General features: G+C 46.2%; 1 protein-coding gene across 1 annotated transcript in view; it reads right to left on the minus strand.

Annotated features, from left to right (window-relative positions):
• Positions 1–15,738, minus strand: part of CASQ2 (calsequestrin 2) — a 64,019-nt gene extending 48,281 nt beyond the window's left edge. The window contains exon 1 of the mRNA XM_025934781.2: positions 15,274–15,738. Coding sequence (XP_025790566.1) covers positions 15,274–15,507 — 234 coding nt within the window. The 5' untranslated portion in view covers positions 15,508–15,738. The remainder of the gene's footprint in view (positions 1–15,273) is intronic.
• Between the last annotated feature and the right edge of the window lie 996 nt (positions 15,739–16,734).

Here is a 16,734-nt window from a genome sequence, read left to right on the forward strand (position 1 = left end):
AAACTGAACTCATAGATACAGAGAACAGATGGGTGGTTGCCAGAGGTGGGGTGGCAGGGAGGGGGGTGGGTGAAATGAATGAAGGGGGTCAAAAGGTACAAATGTCCACTAATAAGACAAGTAAGTCCTGGGGGTGTAATATAGAGCATAATGGGTATAGTTTTATATATATATATTATACATATTTACATATATTATCTATGTTTATATTATATATAATATTGTATTGTATATATATAATACTGTGTATATATATATATATATATATATATAACTATATGTATACAATACTGTATTGTATGTCTGAAAGTTGCTAAGAGAATAGATCTGAAAAGTTCTCACAAGGAAAAAATTAGCAACTATTTGTGGTGATGGATGTGTTAACTAAACTTACCATGGTGATTGTTTCACAATATATACATGTATCAAACCATTATATTGTATACCTAAATCAAATACAATGTTATATGGCAGTTATATCTTAATAATAATTGTTTCATTGAATATTTTCATAAAACAAAAATAAGATATACTGAAGTCATCTGGTTACATTAACTGATGGAAGTGTTATATTACTGAATTCATCTGTAAAATGAAGATATGATAAACACTGCCATACTTTTCGCCTATCATTTAAATCCCAAATTCATAGGATATCACATTCAACTCCTGATTTTCAGGAAAATCTATTTATACAGCCAAAATCTGTTCTGAAAAGTAGAATGGTTACTCTCTTTTGTGTCTGCACATTGAATGTTACTATTTCACATCCATGTTGCACATGAAGTAACCTATAAATTGCAATTTTAAGGGACTATGGTAGGTACCATCTTTACAATATTTCTAAATTAATTTCTAAATTGCACAAATTTCTAAATTAAGCACTTTCATATGGAAATTGAGATTTCTGACTTTCCTTGAAATATCAGAAGAGCTGGAACTACATCTCTACCTTTTAGTAGATCAAAGCACCATTTGTTTTTTAAGTAAATGAACGAATGAAAGAGGAGGCTGCTTGGAAAAGGAGAGGCCCACTAGACTTTGAACAAGGAGGAGTGTGTGGATAGGCAGAGGAGAGCAGCGAGGGCATCTCAGGAAGACAAAATGGCAGAAGTGGAGGTTTGGAGATGCAGATGTGCAGAGTGAGTGTAGAAGAGGCTGACTTACTTGAACAGAAAGCTTATTTGAGGGCACTGAATGGAGTGGTGTATTTAAGGTACACGAGAGAAAGAGTGTAAAGGATGTGAATATTAGGACGAGCAGTTCTGAGTTGGGGGTGTTTGGGTAAGAGAACGATATGGCTAATTTGAGCCTGAGGAGGGTTGATCTGAGGGCATAGCCCGGAGAGACAGAAAGAAGAGTGGAAAGGAAAGGTGACCAGCTGAGAGGCTGATGCCATTGTCTGCATGGGAGATGACTGATCTCAGACTGAGGCAGCAGCAGTGGATGGAGTGGTGATGCCACAAGCGAAGAGTCCATCAGACTGGCCACTCTTCCATGGCTTTGGAGAGAGAAGGGAGGGAGACCACACAAAAAGAGGAGGCAAGATGACTCCAGGGTCTCCAGCCAGGGAACGAGGTGAAGGACAAAACAATGGCATCAGGAGGGCATGCCAGAACCGGAGGCAGGGTTCTCAGCTTGGATTTAGATGCAATGTGTTCATGGCAAATTCCAGCCAAGAGCTTGAGGTGCCAAGCTGGCGCTCAGGGGGAGAGGGCCCAAATGGAGTGGTGGAGGTGAGAGGTGGAAGTTTAAGGGTGGGTGGCATCTTCAGGGACAACAGTGGGTAAGGAAACCACAGGGTCAAAGACTGACCACCTCATAGGAGGCAAGAGCAGGAAGAGAGAGGAGCCCGCTCTGGAGGTGGAGAGGAGTGGGGGGCAAAAATCAGAGAAGACAGGGAGCGTAGTGACTCCAAAGTCATGAGAGGAGAGTGGCTTGAGAAGAAGCAGATGGTCAGTTCGAATATTGCAGGGAGGAGTAACAGACAGTAGGACCACCATGAGGTCTCCTATCAGGACTGGTAAGTCACTGGTGACCTTTTAGAGAAGAGCTGGGCCAGGAGCCAAAGCACTGGGAGTTAAGCATTTGAGTGGGTGGCAAGGACATGTTAGAGCAGGTGTGGATCACTTGTTTAAGAAGTTTGCCTATGAAAGGTAGGAGAGAGTGGTATAGCAGCACTGGGGGGCACGTCGTGTGGGGTACGTCCCGTGGGCCTCAGGACAGCATATGAGGAACACCAGGGCCCCATATTTGTCCCTCCAAGTCCAGTCCCTTTGTGGCATGCCTCAACTCCAGGGACAGATTGAAGAAAGCTACATTCATACTGCATTTCATGGTCAGAGGGAAGGTGGGGAAGGCATGGGGTAGGAGAGGAAAGACAGTGGCTCCATTAAAGGGAACTGAGTGTGTGTGGGGGATACCTTCTGCAAAGTCAAGAATCCGAAGAAAAGGGAGGACTGAGGAGCCTGGGGAAAAGTATCACTGATCTTTGCTCCAAGTGAACGTCCCTCAGGCCAGTCATTAAAAATACCCTGGCTGCAATCCTGTTCTTCCCATGTAAGCCAAGAAGCAAACTGTTTTCACCCACTGTCCCTGATACCATCTGGCAACGTGTCAAGCAATTCAACAACTGTGTGTCCTCCCTTGAAACCGGAGAGCTGATGTTTATCCCCGGTAATCTCCTGTCACTTTCCACCACCCTCAAATGAGGCCCGGGCTATGTATAGCTGGGCATTGCACGTGATGTCTCCACACGGGGGGGCAGGCAAGGGAATGGAACAGCTATTTTATGAGAGTGAAGTAAATATTGGGGCCTGTTGGGGCTGGAATGGGTGGCCTCTGATTATTGGGGTAAGAGGGAGGCTGTTGACTGTTTTATTGGCACTGTGAGGCTCTCACTTTGGTCAATGCCAGGGAAGAAACCCAAGGGCCAAGGCTGTGTGTTTTACACTCTACCATGTTGAGAGCAGTATAGCAACTATAATAAAAGTATCACCCATTGGGTGTTTGTTCTATGCTCCAAGGCCTTGCATGAATTATCTTATTGAATCTTCCCCAAACCCACATAAGATGCAAAACATAAGTTTGCAGATGAGGAAATGGAGGCATAGAGAGGTCAAACAACTTGCCTAAGGCCACACAGTGCTTAAGTAACATAGCTGGGTTCCCGACCTGACACCGTGGCTCCGGAGCCCCGGCTCTCACCCATTACATTCTACTCCTGCACCTGGGTCTTAGAGAAACCCAGGCTCCAGTCATCAGCTGTGAGACTCTGAGCGGGTCACAACTTCTCCCATCTCAACTTTCTAGTCTACAGATGAGCTCTCATTCTTGTAGAGGTTACATGGGAGCAAGTGCTTAAGGAAGGTTTGTTCCCTCTAAAGTCACTTGGGGCAACACCATGACATTGAGCTGGTAGTTAGTGAATCCGAGCCCACATCAGCATTACTTGGAGGAAGGTCTCGTGAAAACACAGATTTCCTGGGCCCACCTCAGAGTTTTTGACTCATCAGGTCTGGGATGGGATTTGTGACACGCACTTGCATTCATGATGAGCAATGCATCCCTGGTGACGCTGATGCTGCTGGTCCCAGGCCCACACGTTGAGAACCACGGCTTACAACGGTCTCTAACCTATAATCACAATCTTTTATCACATAGCATCTTGCGATGTCCATACAGACTGAATGAGAAAGGCCAGGTTTTTCCCTTTTCACACTAAAAATATTGCTGCAATGGAATTTTTTTAAAAAAATGGCGTTGACTGACATGGGACCAGGACGCGCCCTTTAACCTTGTTCTCAGTGGGGTTCTGTTGTGCCCCAGAGGCTGTGAAAATGACATCTGGCAGTCCCGGACCTGACCTCTTCTGGTAGCTCCCTCCTCAGCCTGCCTTAGAAGGGAGTCCCACAAAGTAGTCACTATGTTCTGGAAGCCAGAGAGACACCAGCCCTTTTCTTTTTAAAATTTTTTTAACGTTTTTATTTATGTTTGTTTGAGAGAGAGAGAGAGAGAGAGAGAGAGAGAGAGAGCACGAGCACAAGAGGTGGGGGACAGAGAGAGAGGGAGACAAGAATCTGAAGCAGGCTCCAGGCTCTGAGTTGTCATCACAGAGCCTGACGCAGGGCTCGAACTCATGAGCCATGAGATCATGACCTGAGCTGAAGTTGGACGCTTAACCAATGGGGCCCCAGAGACCAGCCGTTTTCTAACTAAAACTTCCATAGTTTGGTGCACCTCATCCAAAAACAAACACACACACAATGCAAGAGGTGCTTCAGCTGACGGAGAAGCTTCCTAAAGATAAAACAATGAGCAGACCAGGAACTCTTTGACTTGTCGCTCCCAGAGCGCGTGGTGAAAAGCAGAAGAGAAGCCTGTTGCTGCTTGGCTGAACCGTATCAAATGTCTGACCAGTGTCTGTTCTGCTAGCATCTGCTAATGACAACAAATAGCATGGATATCCAAAGCGTGGGGACAGCAACATGCTCTCACGTACCCAATAGTTTCAAGAACAGCCCTTTGTTGTGTGCCAAACATGTGCCAGTCGCCTTACACATCCCCTTGTTTCTCTTTGTAAGAACTCTGTGCTGAAGGTATTGCGGTTTCTAATTTTACAAAGGAAGGCTGGAGGAGTGAAGTGACCTGCCTGTGGTCACACACTAGTGCAAGGACTCCAACCAGGTGTGTCTAACTCCGAGCTGTGTGCTTCTCTGCCAGGGGATATTGAGGGCTCCCATTTATGTGTTGTGTCCACTTTTTTCTTTGAGTCTGGGGGATGCTCTCATTGTCTTCATAAATAAATCGGGTGAGTGTGGTCAGATCCGTTTGGTGTCCTGAGCCAACTTGGCCGTGTGTGTCGGTGTGAGGTACAGGCAGGTGAGCATGTGAGGGAGTACCTGTTGGCTCGCCTGGCCCGCCTCCATGCCCAGCACACAGCAGATGGTGAGGAGAGGCCGGTCTGGCGTGGGGCACCGGGCAGCAGGCAGGCACTCCTGGAACAGGCTCTGCGGGCACTCAGAAGCGGGTCTGGCCGGCCCAGCCCAGCATGCTGCAAGATGGCGCACTGGCCATCTTCCTGCATGGCTGTCCAAACAGAAATGGCTTATCTGGATAAAATCACATCCAGTTTTCAGAAGAGGGAGCCTCTGAGGCTTTTTTGTACAGACTCAGTACTCTGGACGGCTGGCTTTCTTGGTGGAAGAAGTCATTTTAGATGCTAAGGCCGAGCTGTCAATTATACAAAAATCCTCCACACCAACCACTGAGACTCAAACTACAGGAGAGCGGGGCTGCTGCTTTTAAAGAAAAGCCAAGTGATTCTGAAACATTTTATTTTTGACTTTTTATTTTACTGCTTTATCTTATGATAGTTTTATAGTGGTGACTTTCATGGTATCTCACGTCTCCATTTAAACATGTTTAACTTTGGGAGAAGGTCTACCTAAGGGATTTGATGGCCAGACTTGAGTAACATAGTGAGAGAAGAAACTTCCAGTGGTTTCGAAGTTCTGAGTCAACAGTGTGTTTTCCATTTTGTGAATCTCTATTCCATCTCTTTATGGAAGGAAGAATTTCACTGTCGTCAACTCAAGCCATGATCTTATAATAGCACTTCTGTCTTTCCAACATCTGCCCCTGGGAAGTGCACAGCAAACTCTCATCAAATATTTGGGCGGCACTTGGGCTCTAAGGAGATCTGCAATTTAAGAGTGGGCATGGTTATACATCGTGGGAGAGAGGACTGGCTTTATGTGAGGGTTCGTTCCCAAAGCCAAACCAAAATAAGCCTGACCTCATCCAGTTTTACAGAGGGCAGCAGGTGCAAGTTTGGAGAATGCCATTTTTGGGCAGTGAACAGTTGGAAGAAATACCTGAATCCTGTGTGTGTTGCTATTCTCTGCCCACAGTTCCCACATCATTCCATCTGTAGATTTACTCGACTCCAGCAACTTAATTTTGCCTTCCTCTCCTGGGGTTTAGGAATGCAATCATGGGGACATTTGCCAGTGCTAAATAGGTTTGAAGGCAGGGTCAGCCTCACAGAGCCCAGAAGTTTCTGCCCATGCTGGATATATAGTTGGGACTGAGAGTCCCGTGGTTTAAAAAAAAATCAGTTTTACCCCTATGTCAGTGGGATTAAGCAAAGATGACAAACAGGTCCCTGAATCTGACAGAGTCAACCTAATTTTATACTATTCCACTCAATGCTTTTTTGGAATAAATTTAATGTTAAAAAGAGATCAAGGACAAATATATTTTCAATATAGGCAACACATTTATAATTGCTTGCCTTTCCCTCTCTTTCCATCCATCCATCCATCCATCCATCCATCCATCCATCCATCCAGTGTTTTCTGGATTTTTATTAAATCCCAAGTAGGTGCTAAGCATTAGCCCATTTGCTCACACTGGTCATTTTGGTTCAACATAATCCAATTGTACAATTAAATGTTGCTCAAGCATGGGTGAGAATCCAGAATACAAACTAAAGACTCTTGTCCCTTTTTAAGTTGGCCTTGCTTACAAACACAAAGCAATCCCTTTCAGCTGTTCCTTGGTTTAGTGGAAGGAACATGTCATTTGGAACCAAACAGACATGAATTCAAATCCTGATACATGCTCTGCCATTTTATAGCTTTGTGACCTTGGGCAGTCTACTTTCAGGATCAGTTCTTTGCACATGATGTGAACAAATGTTAAGAGTTAAGTAAAGTAACATATATAAAGCGCCCATACTGGGTACGCTTCATGGTAAATTCATAACAAGTGCTATCTCCCTTCTCCTCCTTCTCTTCTGTTCACTTAACATTCACTGAACAAACACCACTGAGTGCCCACCATGAGTCAGATGCTAATGTAGGTGCTGGCATACAGCAATGAAGAGAACATTTTGCCTCTGCCTTTGTGGATTTTACATCTCTAAGGGCGTCACACAATGGGCACCATGCCAGCCAAGCTCTATGGAGAAAAGACAGAGTAGGGAAGACAAGTCAAAAGGAGTGCTCAGAGAGTGATCTGTGGAGGAGGTCAGGGAAATAACTTCTTTCATAAGATGCCATTTAAGCAAAGAACTAAAGTTCTTTGAAGGTGAGTTCTTAGCATTAATGAAAGAACATCTCCTTAGCTGTAAGGGGCCATGCCATCTGCATTTTGTAAGGAAGCGGGTATGAATATTTGATGGATCAATGAAAGGGTGAATGTTTCTCTTTGGGGAGCCATGGGCTAAGTTTCACATTATAGAACACTCACGAGTTTGCTGTAACCAGTTTTCTCATAGTTTTCTCTTAAACATGGTAACACCTTAGTATCCCCTATTCTCTAGGGTTCTCTGATTTGTCATTTCTTGGCAGAAAAGGGCAATGCAACACAACAACCCAATAGATGTTTTTCATCTTTCTGAAGGTAAATGCTGGACCCTGACTGAAGATTACTTTCTGATCTGTCCTTAGAAAACCCTGTAACTCAAAGGGAAACCTCTCAGGTAGGGTAAGGCTTCCCATGAGCCCAGTCATCCCCTTTTAAGGAGGTCCAAAGTGTGAATCACTGACTGTCAGAGAGGACAGTGGGAGTGCACTGGGAGGCTTGGGTGAGACCCAGAGCAGATTTGAATCCCTACAGCCCCAGTAACCAACTTATCCCAGCAGTTCAAACCAGAGGTGTGCTAACCGGTCCAATAGCACTGGAGAGAGGCAAGAGACAAAGGGTCAAGCAATCACAACACGATTCTGGTCATCTAGAAAATTTCTCTAACCCAAGAGGCCAGTACTATGCTTTGGAAACTTTAACATGCCTATGAATCACTTGGGAAATGCCATTTAAATGCAACCAGCACCCAGGTGATGTCACTGGAACTGCTCTGGGTTCCACATTTTGAGCATCAAGTCTCAAGTGCCTGTAAACTTGGCTGCACACGAGAATCACCCAGGGAGCTTTTAAATTCTGTAGTACATAGATATCATCTCTTAGCTCATCATCAATGAAATCAGGATCTGGGGGGAGAAGACCCAGGCACCAGTATTTTTAACAATTCTGTGGTGATTACAATATGCAGCCAAGGTTGAGACCTATTGCAACCGGCCAAGAACACGGTCTAAATTTCGAGCAACAGGTGAAGAGAATTAGCAGTTGATAAGCACTGGGTATATATTTCAGACCCTCAATTAGGCATCCTACATACATGAACCTCCTAAACAGTAATCAGCATAACCAAATAATAATACCTGATACGTGTACAGCTTCTTATAATGTTATGAGAAATTTCCATTCACCTGCTTTCATTGAAGTCTTCTCATTCACTGATAGAAACTACGTGACTGGTTTAGCAGAGGAGCAAAATGCGGGGCTCATCTGTGACTTGCCCTGGATCCAAAAGCAAGTGTCAGGGAATTTTAGCACTCTGAACTCCAGTTGTCTGCTTTTCCTGAGCATGGCTCCCTCAACTGAGGTCAGATGTAAGGGGACGGCCATGCTCAGAAAGCGCACACGAGAGTCACGTCAATGACACTGGGCACACTGGCGGGTCTGAAGAGGTTGTGCTCCCAACCGAAGATATTTCACCGATGTGCAAATCGATTAGGAGACTAGGTTCTGAATAGAGAAGGGAGCTCGGTCTGTTAGGGACCTTGGTAGACTCAGAGCAGCACCAGCAAGAGATTTGCATAAATAGTGGCAGAACCCAGAGGCCAACATGGCCCAGGATTCTGATCCTTGATTCTGCTACAGATGGTGGAACCGGCCTCCCCCAGCCCTACAGGGCCTCATGCATAATCTGTGCCAGAGTCACCATCTAAAATTATTGGAAAATAATCTGCTTACCAGTCCTGGAAAATTGGTCATAACAACAGGCTGTCTTCTTCCTGGTGGATAGGCCATTTCCAATAATTTTATGTGACCATCCTGCAATCAATATCTAAGAGGGCCCAGGAGAAAGCCACTAGGCAGGTTGTGTGTGGATGGCAGCAACTTTCATGTGGTGAGTGGAAGTCGGACTTCCATAAGCAGGAAGAAGAGAAGGTCCCCAGAGGGGGACACAGAGGAGCAGCCTCGGACCTCACACCCCAGCTGAGGCCTGTTGAAAATAACAGGAATACCAAGTCAACCTGGCATGAAACTACCAGGATGGTGTGGCTGTTCCTGCAGGACCCTGGGCTGCCTGCCCTAGAGACTGCCTAAGGGACCTAGCTCCCCCTCAGCAACTGAAGCGGTTTTCACTGTTCACAATGAGGAAGTCACAGCTCGTTCATCACTCGTTCACTGGCTCATTTGTTCATTTATTCATGCTAACGTTACTCAGAGTCTGGTAAGAGCAGTGGGTATTTGGTGAATTAATATTTCTGTTCAGGGATTCACGATACTTATTTTCATGTTCCAAATCGCTCAGTAATTTGCCTGAGAAGATCCCCCAAGGCTTCTCCTAATCCAATAAATATATATCGGTTATGGGTTGGCCTGTTTGCATGCTCCCACAAAACACATATACACACTTAATAGTATCAGCTTTGAACATGAGGGGTGCCTGGGTGGCTCGGTAGGCTGAGTGTCTGCACTGTGACTGAAAATGTGGAAGGGGCCTAGTTAATAAACGGTGTTGGCAAAGAGGCTTAGTGCATCAGGCACGGACTTGGCAAAGCCCGGGAGAGCAGAGGGAGAGCTGAACATGGGGAGGGGGTGCTTCAAGAATCTGTGATCATGGGCAAGCCACTCGTCCTCTCTGGGGCTTAGCTGCCTATGAAAAAGCAACATGGCACCATGTCACAAATCCCGAGCTCTCTGAAAGTGGCCTGGTGTCCTCAGTCTGTGAAGTGATAGGGTTAGGCTGGGGCCGTCTAAAATCGTGACTCAAGAGTGGAGTGCGGACTGCAAGTTGCCGGTATTTGTGAAGTACTTCCTGTTTGCCAGAAGCTGTGCTCTTGCCAAGCCACCACCGCCGTCTCCACGTCACCAACATGGAGCCCGAACGCAGAGGGGCATCTTCCTTGGGAACGGGGCCCCAGGTCTACCTGACTCGGAAGCCCATGTTAGAGCGCACCACTTCTCAAGTATTTCGACCCAAGACAGATGGGTGATGTTGGAGGACTTTCTGTGACACCCTTTCTAGAGCGTGTGATAGCAGCAGTAACTCGCACGGCAGTTTCAAGGGAAAAGTAGAAGCAAGAAACAAAAGGACAAGGAGGAATCAAAATCACCGGGCACGTCCTCCTCCTGTGCCTGAGTCCGGTGAGGCTAACAGAATCTGTCTGCTGTGGTGTAACTCAGTTATGGTCTGGGCTGAAGCTGAAGGAAACAGCATGCAGCATGGCAACTCCCTTTATAATTGTGTTGACCCCTCAACAGGAAAACGGGGGAAAGGTACCGAAAAATAATTCATGGGAGAAAGAAATATAAATGGCAGATAATTTTATGGGAACATTCCATCTCGCTAAAAATCAAAGAATTTTCATTAACACTACAATGAAAACCTCAACAGACAAAGATTTTTAAAACTGAAAATTGTGTCAACATCCCCAAATGACAACTTATCTTAAGAATATGCATGGTCGGGGGCGCCTGGGTGGGGCAGTCGGTTGGGCGTCCGACTTCGGCCAGGTCACGATCTCGCGGTCCGTGAGTTCGAGCCCCGCGTCGGGCTCTAGGCTGATGGCTCAGAGCCTGGAGCCTGTTTCCGATTCTGTGTCTCCCTCTCTCTCTGCCCCTCCCCCGTTCATGCTCTGTCTCTCTCTGTCCCAAAAATAAAATAAATAAACGTTGAAAAAAAAGAAAATTAAAAAAAAAAAAAAAAAAAAAGAATATGCATGGTCATACCATGGAGTGCTAGGCCAGCCTTAACACTGTTTGTAAGAATATTAAACTCTTGGGGCGCCTGGGTGGCGCAGTCGGTTAAGCGTCCGACTTCAGCCAGGTCACGATCTCGCGGTCCGTGAGTTCGAGCCCCGCGTCGGGCTCTGGGCTGATGGCTCAGAGCCTGGAGCCTGTTTCTGATTCTGTGTCTCCCTCTCTCTCTGCCCCTCCCCCGTTCATGCTCTGTCTCTCTCTGCCCCCCAAAAAAATAAACAGTGAAAAAAAAAATTAAAAAAAAAAAAAAGAATATTAAACTCTTTCGTGACACAAAAATACAATGTACTGAAGTGAAAAAAGCAGGAAACAAAACTGTATAATTGGTATAAACCCACTGAAAACTGTACGTTTACATATAGACAGAAAGTACGGGGGAGAAATCTATCAGAACGTGAACCGTGTTGCTTTCTGGGTGGATGCTTTTATTGCCTTCTTTTTCCTTTTCCATATATTCCAACATTTCTAAGTGAGCATGTGCTATTTTGTGGATAAAATGCCCAACCAGGAATCGGGATTCCCAGCTGCCTGAGTCCTGTCACTACAAAGCCACGGCTATGAAGTAAAGGTTCAGAACAATCTAGATGGTGTTCAAAGAGAACGTTTCATCGAACATGGCATCCATTCAGCCAGCCTCTACAGAACTTCTCTATAGAACTAGCTACCACGCACTGCCCCTGGTGCCCTCCAGAGCCAGACCCCGGCCAAACTGGAATGCAGTTTGAGCTCGGTGTCACCTGGTGACATTTAATTTGCCCTTTTTCTGCCCAAGCTTTTAGTGACTTTCTATTCTTTCCCTACTCCTCTTCCCTCTTGTCAAACCCTGTTCCCGCACGGGACTCAAACGTGGTCAGATGTAGGTATAAGTGACTGGCAACATTTTAAAGGACTGCTACTCTCAGAGGGGCTTAACTGTGTTTGGAGAAAAATCCTCCCCTAAAGGAATGAGACCCTCATGGGCAAATTTTAGGAAAATCGGGTGGGAAGATCCCTGAGGGCTGTCAGAATCCTTGCTCTTGCGGTTCCCTCCCCAGCCCTTGCTTATTGGCCTGGTAAATTTTCCTCGTTTTCACAAACCAGTTCTTCCTTGTTATACTTTCCGTGTCTCTCCTGGGAAGCAGGGCCCTTGTTCTTTGTGCTCTGGGAGTACCTTCTAAGTTGCTCTACTCTTAACAGTGACCCCATTGCACTATAGTTTTTTATTTGCCCTTCTTCCATAATAGGTCAAGAGCCACCTTAGGGTCTCATTTTCCTGTGTCCACAGCATCTATCCCAAGACCTAACCTCTAAGTAACAGACAGATGACTGATTGATCAGCATTCAAGACCCTGAGTCAGGGAGTGACCTGCTCACCCTGTGGAGGGGGATGTTTCTGGGTCATTTTTCTTGTCATCCCTTAGAACGGCGGGCAAAATATACACATGACCATAGTTCCTCTGGGTTTTTAGCAGAATGGGGTGGCCCTTACATGACAGGTCATGAGCTCCTAATCCCTAAAGATGTCTCAGGTGTTTCAACTGGGGGGTAGCAACTAATAACTGTAGAATGAAATCAACTTAATAGGTTGGAATCAATATATATTTTTTAATGAAGACCAACAGAATAGACTAGAACAGAAAGAATAAAACAGAAGACAAAAGAATTTTGTTAAAAACCCAAGTATTTCTCCAAATAATAATCAGTATTGTCCCTTGAAATCTGTGTTTCCGTTGTGTATGTGTCCCTGAGTACTAGGTTGTGGTGAATTATGACACAGAGATACCAGAAGCCACCTTCCTGAACTGGCTGGAGGAGAGGAGCCAACTGTCCCCTGCACTGTCCACCCATGGCTGAGACCTCACTTCCTGTGGACATTGGCTGGGGGCTGCGTCCTTGCCTCTTATCCCCCTAAAGCCACCGCACTGGAACAGGCAGCGTACTTCCCTTCATGCAGGTCTCAGGTCCAGGGAATTCAGAGGACAAAATAACTGTTTTGACTATGAAGAAAATGTAGAGGCTTAAATCACTCTCTTTCTACCCATGGGATTCTTGGAATCAGTTTTGTCCTGGACTCTGAGAAAGAGCCTGTACCTGACAGGTACCCCCAACACCCCCAAAACCTCTCTCCATTCCCACCCCCCACTTCCATCCTCATTAAGGGAGCATGGTCTCCTGCCTGGTCGGGGCATCTGCATAAGTAGTGCCTCCCTCCAGGGCTATGCGCTTCTCAACCGTGAGTGTGATACAGCTGGCCTCACCAGGTCTGGGCCCGCGGCAGGGCAACTCTAAGGCAGACTCAAAGCGATCCTCAACAGAGTATCTAGCAGCTAACTGAACACTGTCTCATTTGGTTCTAGCAATATTGCAGTGCAGGGGCTAAGACCACCTTTGCCTGCACTAGTTGGGTGACCCTGGGCAACTTACCTTCTCTGTGCCTCAGTATCCCCCTGTAAAATAGGGATGGGAACTGTACCTATGTCACAGAAATACTGTAAGGATTAAACTAGCTAACATATACAAAGTGCTTAGAACCGTCTCTGTAAACAGTAAGCATTCACTAAATCTTAATTATGGTTACATAATTATCTCTTAAGCCTGTATTATAGATGAGAAAATGAGACCCAGAGGAACTAAGCAACCTGCCCTATGTCATGTGCCCAGGAAAGGCAAAGCCAGAATATAAATCTAGATCTCCCAACCCCAAGTTCTGTGTCCTTTTCCCCTAAGGATGCCCACCTCAGCTTTAGCACCCTGCAGGGCATCAACTATGTCCTATGGGTCTCTGCCAGGCACTCTTGGATCAAAGGGGCGTGAAGGGATGGTGAGCCCAGGGGAAAGTGCCTTCTCAGGGCCCTAGGTCTTTGCGGGAGATACATTCTTGGGGGAAAGTGTGTGTACGTGTGTGCATGTGTAGGTGTGTGTGCACGTGTGTTTTAATATGATGGGGCATCAGAAATGGGAAGTCATTGCTTGTACTGGCATTCTTTTTGAGTTCCAGGCTGCCAGACAGTGATGAGCATACAGGGTAGGATCTTTATGCCTTCAATTAACTTTTTCAGTCTCTCAATAACTGAGTATGGCAGTTTGAGACAGAGACAATGATATGAGCGAGGATTTCAGGGGCTGAGTAGCAGCTATGCTATACGTCCTGGTTTTTTTCCAGCCTGCAATGTTCCCATAGATAGCACAAAGATCTAAAAACTGTTCCTGCTTTCTCTTTGCATGCAACCCACAAGATGAACGTCCACTTGCAGCCCCCAGGATAAGCCTGAGACAAAACATAATGGTAGTGGTGATATTTTCTAAACGCTTAGTTTTTTGTCAACCTGAGCTCTCTGTAATGACCAGACCGCCACATATAAGTGCTCTGAGAATAGGTGCTTGTATGATGATCGGGAGACACTGAGGATTCTGAAGTACTTTTTAAAGTATCCAACATATTTGACTATATGTCACATGGCTTTCATGGAGTTTATTTGAATCTTTTTTTTTAAGATTCAAATCTATATGAGTTTCATACATGGTAACTCTCGTAATCACAATATTTGATTAAGCTGAGCTTTCTGAGGTGCTAGTTAACAAGCTGCTGTAATTCTCAAATGTCTCTTTCCACAGGTCTGTGCCTGGGCTGGGCACGGGGCTGATAAGGGATCTTGGTGACTACTAGAATTCCTGGCACTCACAGGTGCTCCTGAAGTGTAAGTGACCTTACACTGTCCAGGAGGCGCTGCAGGAATTGGCCCTGGAGCCCTCACCAAGGATTAGAGGATGGGCCCCACAGTGCCAGGCTTAACAGGCCATGTAATGCAGATAAAACAAGAACTGACTTCAGCATCTGCCCTGAACTCACACCAAGAACTTTCTGAGGCAAAAAAAAAAAAAAAAAAATTCCCGTTAATTAGTGAACGTGCAGCTAAAGATCTTCACACATGTACACTGTGCAATGTTGACTGAACCCAGATCACAAGAGACGAAGATCACTTAGTGATATTCCCCGGCTGACCCATGGAGAGAAGCAAGGTCAAAAGCCTCCTGTCTCTCCAGGATTGCGGCAAAAGTTCAGGGAGCAGAGAGTGGGGAATTAGCACACCGAATGAAACCAAAATCATCTCTGAATGCATTTCACCCAAGGCCACTTAACAAACTTTTAAAATTATCTCAGAAAAATAGTTGCTGGGACTATTGCCCTTGAAAAACCAAGAGGACCATCATGGGACAGATTTTAAATCAGACCCATGCATTGTGCAACACATTCGATTGTCCCTATTTTAGGAGTCAGGCCCCACCCTGCGTTGTTCACACACCCCAGCTTTGCAACAAAAATATCTTCAGATTCACATGAGACTAAAATGCAGCCGGACTTCAGGACACAGTCTCCGCTCCTGCGTTCCCACATCCCCAGGCCGCTGGCCAGCCCGTGCTTGCTGGGACAAGGTGGTCAGCATGCCCCCTGCTTACCTCCAGCACAATTTCTTTCAGTTGGAACTGTTTCTGCGCGACTTTGTCTGAAGACACGGGCTCGTGGTAGTAGAGGCAGAGCAAGTCGTATTTCTTCAAAACCTGCTTGAAGTTCTTCTCAGTGAGGCTTACCACGCGGTCCTTGCCGTCATACGTGGGGAAGTTGAGTCCCTCTTCTGCCCTGCAGGAGGACAGCAGGTAGACCCCCACGATGAACAGGTGCGTTCTCTTCATCTGGGAACAGTTTTCGTTTCACTTTCCCAGAAAGACTGAGGGCAGGAAAGTGGCCGGAAGACTCTCAGAGGTCTGGTTGCAAGAAGCGGGGGAGCAGAGAGGCAGATTTGGTCCCTCCTCTCTATCCCTCCTGGGCCCGGAGGACCAACTCTCCACTGCCTGGGCTCCAGCTACTAGTACTCCTGGGCACAGGACACAGGCGTGTGGAGACTGAGGGCTGGGCCGGGCCAGGCCCCAGATACCTCGCATAACTGGGCCCAGCCCCTGTCTCATCAGGAACTCCATTTTTAGGATGCAGTTGTCTCAGGCTAAAAATAAATCATGCAATGAATAAAAAAAAAGTTAGATATGACACTGTTGAGGGATTCGCTGATACAGTTTGTCAGAGGGGTAGCAAGGGAGGAGGCAGGAGGGAAAGAGGAGAACTCGTGCACAAGGAATAAGGAGGACAGCAAGGTCAGGGAAGAGAAACTCAAGAAGGAAGGAGAAAAGATGAGAGGGGAGAGAGATGGGACCGTAAACGAGACAAGCTAGTGGAGACGTCTGCATGTACACAGGGCCACCCAGGCCTCGGAATCGTTCAATTAAGGAGAGAAGTCAGCCTGTCCCCTCTGGGTGGGCTACCTGTCCCCCTACCTACTCATTGCTCACACAGTCCAGTCCAGGCGGACTTCACGTTCTGCACCTGCCTTTCCCTGCCCCCCATCCTCTCTTCTTGGGAACTGGGCCCCGGGTGGCCTCTGTGCCATGCTCACATGGCCCTGACAGGCACTGGGCAAGGGATACAGGGACACCCTCCCTGTCAGAACCCCTGCACTGGGGCCTCAGTTCCTCTCCTACCACCCCTGCCCACAGCTGAACACTGCTAACACCAGGAAAATCCATCTCCATTTTAAAATAAATTTAAAATACTTTAAATAAAGTAAAAGTTCAACAGTCTTCCTCAGAAATTCTCTTAAACTCTCTTAGATTATGACAGACCGTCTCTGTTATATCTCTTTTTTTACCTTAACCCCTAATGTGTCATTTTTGTCCCTTTCCTCTTCATTAAAGACAGACTGGTACACAGAGTCTGGAAGTTGGACAGATGACAGCTCCAATCCCCGTTCTGCCTTTTAATGGCTGGATGCACTTTGAAGCGTCACTCACTCTCTCTGGTTCTCAGTTCCTCCCCCTGCCTTGTTATGAGGATAATTATGACTATATTGTAAGGTTTGGAACACAGAG

The sequence above is a fragment of the Puma concolor genome, chromosome C1 (genome assembly GCF_028749965.1).
Source record: "Puma concolor isolate L17-30 chromosome C1, mPumCon1.1.hap2, whole genome shotgun sequence".
Lineage (NCBI taxonomy): Eukaryota > Metazoa > Chordata > Mammalia > Carnivora > Felidae > Puma > Puma concolor.